Genomic DNA, 10,882 nt, shown 5'->3' with positions numbered 1-10,882 from the left:
ATGTAAGGGAAGCTGCTTACCCGAACATTCATCTATTAAGCCCCACTTTGTTCCATGACCCAGGCTTCTTAAGAGACTGCCATAACAATTAAATCTCTATCTCCAGAAGATCCTGTCTACAAGGGATTGTGAAGGAAGGGATAAGAGCTCAATTCCAGGTTGCCCTCAGTTTTGTCTGTCAAGTTACTTATCCCACACAATGAAACGTATGAATAGCCAGAGGCATATTTCTGTTAAGGGAATACAGTCAGGTTCCGTTGTAAGCTTTTCCACCCCCAAAGGATAGTCAGGAAGGTGCTGCCATTATGATCCCATTGCTAGATAAAATCACAGATATGTTTATCATTCCATTACAATTCTTTACACTCTAGACCTTATGTTCTCAAACCACTCTGTTTTGGAGATTATCTCAATGTTTTAGTAAGGTACAAACACCATCCATCTAGTGTTACTGTGTCCATGTGTGTGTTCTGGATTAAGGCACTTTTTTTTTGTTTGGATTACAAACCACATTACTTGATAAATATCTGAGAAAAATGGGAGTGGGTGAGTTGAAAGTAGCCTTCACTAATTCTATGAATACAATCCTTCTAAGAAAGATTCTTGCAAGTGTTTAGTTTTCTAAATAACTTTATAATGGAGCAAAACCATGCTCTTGCAAAAACATCCAAGGTCCTTACTCTGGTATAATTTATTCCTCTTAGTGAAACAGGACCAACAATAAGGTCACCAATTTCCTCATCAACACCCACTCCCATTTCCACTTCTAGGCTCCATTCCAAAACCAAAACCAAACTCATGCCATCAAGTCAGTTCCAACTCATAGCAACCCCTCCTTGTGTTTCCAAGGTGGTGTCTCTATGGAAGTAGATTGCCCAGTCTTTCTTCTGAGGAGTGGCTGGTGGGTTTGAACCACCATCCTTCTAATTAGCAGTCAAATGCCTTAGGCACTACACCACCAGAGCTTCATAGACTCCATTAGTGAATTTATTTATTTATACCTTGTTTTATCTACAAAGGATTTTCTGTTCCACTACAACTACTAATATCAACTTAGTTCCACCGTGCTTTTTAAGGGAGATTTATTGAAATGGTATAGAAAGGAAATTGTCCTTTAAAGAGTTGCTTCAATTTTCAACACACATTGTATTTTATCCTCTATCTCTTCAGAATAACAATATTGAGAATACTTCTAGCACAAGATGTCAGCTGTCATTCCAATCCAAAGCAGCTAAGGCTTTTGATTCAAGAGCCAGATTTGCTCATATGGGCATCTAGACAATACAACCCTAATATCAAATTAATCTCCTGATGTTAAAAACAAAGTCAAATCCCTGCTTTTAAAATTTACATTGTATAAAGAGAAAATATATCACCTAAAAACCTGGTTCCCTGTCAGAAACTTCTCAACTACACTTTTCATCCAGTAATATAAACATACTCACTGTAACACATGTGGTGATGCTAACTTCTACTCTACTTTGTTTCTCTAAACCAGAAATAAGATTCTTTTTTGTTGTAACCATCAACCTTCTTACATTAAGTAGGAAATCTCAAAATTTGAGTGTGTTTTTCAACAAAGAAATGGTGGTCACCCAGGCTTAACTCCCAAAGCTTAAATGGTTTGAAAATGTATTATTGCTAAATTCTTGCATTTAAAGAATTAGTCATAAGGAAGTTAGTGGTGAGCTAGCCAAAAGCTCAGTCACCCTGGGCAGGAAGTGGCTGAGAAATGTGTAGCAGTAGATTCTAATTTTTTTTTCATCTGCTGGTCATTTTGGCTAAACACATCAAAGACCACCTACTCCACTATTTCCCAGCTATCATAGCAAAAAAGGAAAAAAAAAATTTACCAGAATGAATAGGAAAGAGGTTACTTTTGATGAAACACCACCAAGGTGACCATCTGGATTTTATGGTTATTTAATGTATGCCAAATTCCAAATTATACATTTTGTATTATAAATACTGAAGAGACCAGCCCACAGACCACCTTGGGTTCCCTCACAGATTATACTGTAAATTCCAACTCCAGGGCTATTTGAAATGCTGGCATTTTGCTAGGTGATATTCCTGCTGCTAAGTACATGAGGAATGCAGTGGTCACATGTAAAACTAAAGCAACACTGGAAACTATCTGCTGTAATTTATGCAAAAAGTATTAAGACCCTATGCCAGATCATAAGTCTCTCATTTTAGAAAAGTAGGGCATGAGACCTTTGCTGTATAATCAAAATTGGGTGAAAGTGATCAAGTTTTCTTTTTACTTCTGAGCACCAACTTTAAAATAACTACACAAATTCACACGCTGACTCTCAGTGACATTTCAGGAATGGGAGACTGGATTTACCAATAAGTAAGAAAATAAGCCTCATAAAAATTAGATAAATTTAAAGATCAGAAGACTCAATTAGTAATAAAACAAAATCACTTCAATTTTTCTTAAGGTTAGATAATTTTTAAAAACAAAGTGGCTAAAATTAATGTTGCCATTTTTTTTCAGAACTACTTGGACTCATTTTTGTGACAACAAAAAAGGGCTAAGCCGAAATCTCATATTCCATAAATTTAGTCAGCTACAAAGTTTCAAACTCACCCCCCCATAACCTCAAAAAATTTTAAATAAGATGGTTTATAACTGAAATACTCAAAATAAATCATCCTTGAATACTTTTAGATTTTCCCCAGTGTACCACAAATCACATCTGAAAACCCAAACAAAACAATCACTGACATGTTTGAGGTCTGCTGCCGAAACCCAGAGCTGCAGGACAAGAAAGGAGGAGATCAGAACACATAGCCTGCCCTCTGCTTGGCAGTACTGGCCTTTCGGAGGTTTCAGCCCATGCACGTTAGTATCTTGAGTCCACAAAAGCCAGCAGAACATTAAAATAATAACAACAAAAATAAAAATAGCCTCTTGTTAGAGGGAGAGGATCCATTTACTGCTGCCCTGCTGAGGTACAACTGATCACTGAAGGCAGGCAAGCTATTAGCATGAATTAATGGATAGATGGTTTTCAAACGAGATTATTTCCGTGATGGCCCCAATGTGGACTCAGCAACACTTCTCCTTCAAGAAAAATACAGTTTCCATTTCAAAGAGCACTGATTAAGCTTAATACTATTAGGGAACCATCATGGATTTTTGTTGTTACTACTTTAACCATCAGTTACTTTCTAAACCAAGAACTGTGGGTAGTTAACTTGACCCACAGTCAAGGTTTAGGAATGCCAGAGAAAATCCCAGGGACAGTGAAGCTTCAGACAGAGACAGGCCTCAAGGGGTTTGCACTCTGTAGCTTTGTCAGGTCCCAGCTTTTTCTCAGTCTTCTTCATCACTGTTATTACTAACTTGCCTGAAATTTAGAAATAATAGTTCACTTAGTCCATCACATCTCCTCCGGAAAGCAATGAATACCACATGATTTTAAGAATTCTCAATAAGCTTTATTAGTGGCAAAGTAAATCAATTATAACGAAAAACCAAATTAAAACTACCTAATGAGTAATTCTCAACTACTATTAACTCTCTCTGTAACACATAAAGCAGACATCTGTTTAAAAATCCAACAACAATAATTCCCTTTGTAAATTAAGGGTGAAAAATATAGCTGTGTTAAAGTCAATTTCCATTAATAGCTGAAAGTACAAATATAAATTAAATAAAGTTCAAAAAGCCACATACAATAAAATATTCTATAAAACAAAGCTAATTTTAAAAGGATAGCTCAATTTACTTTGCAATGTTTCTTTTCTTTATATAAAATCAGTTTTAAAAGTCCTTGTTTTCTGGATCATACATGTACATTTACATCCAGATGTCCTCTCTGTGACATCCATATTCTTTCTTCATTGTCAAAATCTTCATTTTCATTCCTGGCTGGACTTTTCCTCCTTGGCAAATCTTTTTGTTACCCCACTGAAATATTTCTCACGGAAGGAATTATGACCTTGGTACAGCAGAATCTGGTCACTCAACAGGTGTGAATACTGGTCCCGGTTCTGGTTGGTGGGAAAATAAAGATGATTATTTTCTTAGTTAGCTTGCAATGAAAGCAGACATTTACTAGAAGCAAAATCTCATTTTCTGGGGCACATCTGTGGTTTTTTTAATTGCCAAATTAGAAAAACAGCACACTTTCCACCTGTGCTGTGCCCACGTATCCATAGCTTTCACTCTACTTATTTAAACCTCACTGTAATCCTCTGCTGTAGAGACAACAAAAAACTTACTGAGAAACAGGCCCAGAGGAGTTACACTAAAGAGATCATCTCGGTAACCCAGGTATGCTTGCATCTTCTGATCCCTTGTGACTATGACTAAGCATGATCAAAGAAGGATGCTTCCACTCCAGAGGAAGGTGGGTAACAACAACTTACTGCATGTGAATGACACCATACAGAGGAATAAAACTGTTTGGGGCTATATCCATAGTCACAGAATGAAGTAAACAATTCCTAGCAACTTTAAGTAAGCACAGTAGATGAGTGTGCTGGTTAACCAAGTGACCATCACATTTTTCAACTTTACAGATAAGGAAGGCCTAGTCCTCAATTGACATCTGGACATTGGAAGTTAGACTGCAAAACACATTTAGGCTTAGGAACAGGCAGACCTGCAGGAAACAAGGAAATATCAGCTTCTCATTCAATTTCACCCACCTTTCCAAACTGTGAAAAAAAAATAATTAGATGGCATAACATACTACACAAAAACACTGTTCCACATTCTTCTTTGGTGATTAGCGACTGGGATCTTAAACGCTTGCAAGCAGCCATCTAGATGTTAATGATGGGTCTGTACTCATCCAGAGCAAAGAACAATAAAGAAAACCAAAGATGCACAGAAACAATTAGTCCAAGGGACTGGCAAACCATGCAATCCTCAGCCTGTATGACCATGAGACCAGAAGAACTAGATGGTGCCTGGCAACCGCTTGGAGGGCAGTTGGCGCAGGAGATCCTGGGTAGAGAGGGAGAACAATGGGGAACAAATCTCAAAATCATGAAGGAAAAAAAAAAAGGACCAGATTTGCTGGTCTAATAGGGCCTGGTGAAACTCCTGAGACCATGGCCCCTAGCTGCCTTTCAGGTCTGGAATTGAACCCCCATCTGTGGCTTCCAGCCAAACAGAAGACAGGCATATGAGCTGAACATTTACATTAGGTAGATATACTCCTTGGAGAGATCAATCATGGGAGAATAAAAGAGCACAGTGTATCCACAGGGAGACAGCTCAGAGGGCAGGAGTGCATGGAAGGGAAGGACACTGGAAAGAGGTAACTATGAGGAGGAAGTGGGAAGACAGCTGTTACGTTGTGGGAAATTGCAGTCTATATCATGAGGCGCAAGGTATATGAACTGCTGCATGGAAAATGAATTTGCTCTGTAAATTTTCACCCAAATCACAATTTTTTAAAAAAATCTAATTAGAAATAAAATCTCATTTCTCATGACTTCTGTAAATTCACATTTGATTACACATGTATTAATGGGAGTTTGAAAACAGGTAAGGAAAATCAACCAAAAAACATGAAGCAAAACTTTTCATCCTGATTTCAGTATCAAAATGTTAGCTACCAATATATCTGGATTACATCAATCCTCAAAGTATTCTTTGTATTTTTGCTTATTCCTGGGTGAAATGAATTAGCTTCATGTTTTCCCTCATATTTAATACTAATAAAACCCAAATTTAGCCAAAATAAAATTATGTTGACTCATTTGTTTATTCACAAACTATTTTGCTACCCACCTTAAAACATAAACACACAACAACAACAAAAACATATTAAAAATTATTTCCTAGTTCATCAAAGGGAGCCCTGGTGGCATAGTGTCTAAGGCATCTGACTGCTAACCAGAAGGCTGGCAGTTCAAACCCACCAGCCACTCCTCGGAAGGAACATTAGGCAATCTACTTCTGTAGTGATACTGCCTCAGAAACCCAAGGAGGGCTCGCTGAGTCGTATCGACTTGCCGGCAGTGAGTTTAAGTTTGATTTGGTCTTGGTTTGAGTTTAGCTCCTCAAAAATAACTAGGTAGCTTCTTAAATGTTATGGCATTAAGTCTATTACAGTTCCAAATTCCTGCATGCACAGGAAAACTCGCCAGTGGTTACTAACTTCCAGCTAGATACAACTCCCAGAAAATAAATTTCACCTAGTCAGCTTATAGGAGCTCTGGTAGTATAGTGCCTAAAGGCACTTGACTGCTAGCCAGAAGGCTGGCGGTTCAAACTCACCAGCCACTCCTCAGAAGGAAGATGGGGCAATCTACTCCCATAGTGACACTGCATCGGAAACCCAAGGACGGGTTGCTATGAGTCGGATCCTACTCGACGGCACATAACAACAACGACAACAGTCAGCTTGTTGTTGTTGTTGTTATGTGCCGTCGAGTCGGCCCCGACTCATAGCGACCCCTCCTTGGGTTTCCGAGGCAGTATCACTACGGAAGTAGGATTGCCCAACCTTCCTTCCGAGGAGTGGCTGGTGGGTTTGAACCGCCAGCCGTCTGGTTAGCAGGCAAGTGTCTTAGCCACTATGCTACCAGAGCTCCCCAACAGTCAGCTTATAGGCATACAATTAAAAACTACCAAATTAAAGGTAATATTTATTGGGCATTTCTTATACACCCAGAACTATGTTAAATACTTTGCAGGCATTATCTAATATAAACTCGTATCAGTACTAAGAGCTAGGTATACTATGATCACCATTTTACAGATGAGGAATTATTTAAAAGTATAGGCCTGAAATAGCACAGCTAGTAAGTGGCAGAGCTAGGATTTGAACTCAGATCTGTTTGATCCCAGAGGCTGTACTCTGAACCACAACTTAGTAAGGCTTACTCCAGAAGAGCTAACTGCTTTTCCCCAACTCAAGAAGTAGGAGGAGCTCTGGGAATAAACAGGTGATAGACTGAGTCATGGATAACAGGGTCACCTACCAACAAAGCAACAGAAGTGGATGAGAAGTACTATCATACTCCTACTCCCTAAGAGGATAGATTTAAATGGCAAAATTTTCATAGCAAGAAGAGAAATAAGGAGGCATATTTGAGAGATAACATACCCCAAGGAGTACAGTCAACTTCACAAGAAGATTCGCATCTCAGGCATGAACCTGGGACAGCAGCAATATAGAACATAAATGGTCTAGATTTAACCTTGACTTGTTCAACTTTTATCAGAAATTTGGTCATAACAAAGGAAGGGACATGCTATCATCAATCCTCTCGTTCAGGTATTTTCATTGTTTTCTTACATCAAGTAAGATCACTAGAAGCCTGTCCACTTCCTGAACAACATTAGCTTCATCCTGGCCGACCTGTTTTCACTTGGTTACATATTAAAGCTATGCCCAGACAGTGTGCTCTGTCCCGCTCCTATACTCTCCCTTACAGATCTTTGCATCATTCTTCCGCAGTCATCAAAATTAGAAAACTCTTCTACCTCTTTCCTTTCTCTTCCCAAATCTGATGACTCAACAGATCTTACAGATTCTACCTCTTAAATATCTTAGATCCACTGCTGCTTTTCACCCATAATTATAGTCACTTACTTTAAGGCCTTCTTCAGATCTTTTTTTTTTAAAAAAAATCCCCAAAAGTGGCCAGTTGTCCTACCTTCAATGGCTCCCTTTCCAGTGTATTCTCCACATTGAGACCAAACTCAATTCATTAAAACACAAATCCAATATGCCAGTCTCACAGCTAAAACAGGAATGAGCAAATCTTCCTAACTCTGAGATTTTTCCTTTAACATTTGGGAGTAAGAGTCAACAATACATCCAGTTTGCTGGATGACGTGTCCTCATTTTCCTTACCTATACAAGAGTGATCAGAATACAGCTGGGCTACGAAGTCCTTCCCAGCTCTGCCGCCCTCCTGTTCTTTATTCTCCCTGTGGCTCCCCTAAGCCATGCAAGATCATCTCTACCCCAAAGCACTGTGGACCACCTTCTGGGATATCCTGGAACTGGAGCAGTGAGGAGGGTAAGGTAGGACGGACGTGGGTGATTCCAGCACACAATCTTAGAAGGCAGAGTCACGTCAGGACAGCTGAGGACAGGCTAGAGGACTAACTCAAGGCTCAGCTGTCAGTGTGCCTACAGACTTCAGCTGCTGTTAGGGAGCCATCAAGGGGAAACAGGGGACAGAAGCAGAAACCCCATGGAAGGTGAGCTTCCTCCACGGACCTAAGAGAGAGCTTAATAAAACAGCTTGTCTTTGACTTAAAGGATATAAATAGGGCAAATGGATGATAAAGAACAGAGAATATAAAGATCAGAGGCAGAAACTAGGAATGAAAGGAGAACCCTGGAAAATCCAAAAGTGATGAGTCAAATCCATGCTAACTAATGATTTCCAAGAAAGCGTGCACTACCTAGGACATTCTTCATTTGAATAGTTTCGACTCCAAGATTCTCTCAGAACAAAGGAAAAATATAATAAGTGCTTGACAGACTGATGTTTAGTAAAGTAGACATACATACAACTGGAAAAGTTGGGAAAGACCACTAACCTTAAAAATGTAGCTTCTGGAGGGGAAAAAGAAAATAACAGTGCTATTTTCCTTATCTCCTACCATGGTAAGGAATCAAGGTAACAAAGTATGGGTCTGGGTCCTGTGATGGAATGCCTACCCTGAGCATAGAACCTTCGTAACAAAAATCCCTGCAGAACCCAAAAAGCTCCACATTCTTTGTGCAGCCCTTCTATTAGTGAGCAGCCTAAATCCTGCAGTGAGAATGCCAGAGGTTTCAGGAATTTTGGCTACCACTGTCACTTATGTGGAAAAGAGATGGTTCATAAAATGCCCTACATGACTCAGTATGTCTATGGTCTAACATGCATCATTACATACATAGTTATATATCACAGATATAAATATATAACACACCAGTTACGTATCACGTATCACAGATATAAATGTGACACACCTATGAACAATACACATTTAAAATCTACCCTAGTCTATATGAAAGATACTATCCTGTTTGCAGCACTCACAATTTATTTTGCCTCAACGCGAAGAACACAGCATACTCAATTTTTGGTTTTTTTTCTCCTCTACCTCTCTTTCATCTTATCTCTAGTTTAGTTTACCAGGACTAACACTTGAGATGATGATACTCAACTCAACATACTTTTCACCACCTTTTCATGTCTCTTCTCTATTCACATTCCCTGCCCATTTCAACTAAGAATATCTTCAGATGGTTCTTTTTTTCCAGCTCAGTATCTCAAAGGCCAAAGTGTTTGCTTACAAAAAGAAGAGCATCCTCAAGCAGCATGGCCTTCCACCTCTGCTGACTCCAGCTTGTCCTCATGTTTGAATTTTGATTCCGCTAGTATTTCTACACCTGCCTACCTATCAGTCATGACAATAACTACACACCATGAAACCTGGGCTCCAGCAATTTTCAATAAGCAAGAATCACTTGATGGAAAGTAAACACACACAAAGAATGATGAAATGTCAAGAGATAAAATTGGTGATGAAAGGTTTGGCTACTTTTCCCAAATTTTACAACTACTGTTTAAATATGGAACCTAGTTATATTAACAAGATATGAATAAAGTATTAATTGAGACCCTTGATTTTCTACTGTTTATCATCATTTCACTGTAACCAAGAATGAAGAGTTTCTGTAGAAAAATTTCTACCTACATAATGGACATATACAGCTTTCAGACCTATCTTAACCTATAAGACAATTAGTGGTTGAAAATATTGCAAGAAATAGGAGTATCTGCGTGGCTCAACTAGTTTGTGCTCAGCTACTAACCAAAAGGTTGATGGTTTAAGTCTACGCTGTGATGCCTTGGTGCAAAGGCCTGGTGATCTACTTGCAAAAGATCACAGTCACAGAAAACTTGATGGAGTCAATCCAGTAACAACCAGGTGCCATGGGGTCGATTCCACCTCACGGTGATCCCATGTGGCACAGAACAGAACCACACCCCAAAGGGCTTTCACCACTATGACCTTTCAAAGGCAGATTGCCATGCTTTTCTTCCGAGGCACATCTGGGCAGGTTCAGACCATCAAACTTTCAGTTAGCTGCTGAGTGCTCAAGTGTTTGCATCACTCAGGGACCCCATGCATTCAATACAATAGAAATGTACAAGTTCTGATTCATGAAAGGAACTAATAATATACAGTTAGTACCAAGTATGCTAAGTTCTTTAGATAAGCCAATTATTTAATGTTTTCCATCTTTTCATGGCAAATTATTATCTATTTTGAAGATAAGGACACTGAGCTGAAAGAGTTAAATAGTCTGTCACAGGTAACACAGCTTGAAAGTAGTACTGTCAGAACTGTAGCAGAGATGAGACTTCCAAGTTTATGCTTTCTCCATTACACTTTTCTTTAAAAAAAAAAAATAGAAATTACATCAAAACAACAGCTAAAGAGTTAATTTCCCACATGGTAGATTAGGGGGTCTTTCAAAATGGAGTTTGACATTTAGAAGACATTCCTCACTAAACAGTAACATTATGGTAGCACATACTTCAGATCTAAACTTTGAGACAGAACCCTGTTAACCACTGTCCCACCCATCCAATTTCCTGTCCTATCAGTACTGCTAATTCTAAACATAAACCACTCGAGGAATTTTAACACACTTGCCAAAGAAACCAAAGCTAGCCTTACAATTGGTACACTACTTTTATGTGTACACTGCCCTCTGCTGGCCAGAACAGAAAAATCCTTTATAGCATTTCCTGATATGCATTCAAATGGTTCAAAGCAAAGCCAATCTTGTGTCTGGAATTCAGCAGTGCTATAGGAGCTCTGGTAGCATAGTGGCTAAAGCACTTGACTGCTAACCAGAAGGCTGGCGGTTCAAACCCACCAGCCACTCCT

At 39.0% G+C, this 10,882-nt stretch overlaps 1 protein-coding gene across 1 annotated transcript in view; it reads right to left on the bottom strand.

Moving 5' to 3' along the window:
• Positions 1 to 3,873: 3,873 nt before the first annotated feature.
• Positions 3,874 to 10,882, bottom strand: part of TRMT11 (tRNA methyltransferase 11 homolog) — an 86,037-nt gene continuing 79,028 nt past the window's right edge. The window contains exon 13 of the mRNA XM_007946593.1: positions 3,874 to 4,005. Coding sequence (XP_007944784.1) covers positions 3,874 to 4,005 — 132 coding nt within the window. The remainder of the gene's footprint in view (positions 4,006 to 10,882) is intronic.

This window comes from Orycteropus afer, unplaced genomic scaffold (assembly GCF_000298275.1).
Source record: "Orycteropus afer afer isolate SDZICR_OR568_19922 unplaced genomic scaffold, OryAfe1.0 scaffold00167, whole genome shotgun sequence".
In the NCBI taxonomy this organism is placed as follows: domain Eukaryota; kingdom Metazoa; phylum Chordata; class Mammalia; order Tubulidentata; family Orycteropodidae; genus Orycteropus; species Orycteropus afer.
Note: the sequence above shows the minus strand (reverse complement) of the source record. Positions and strands in the feature narration are given on the sequence as shown.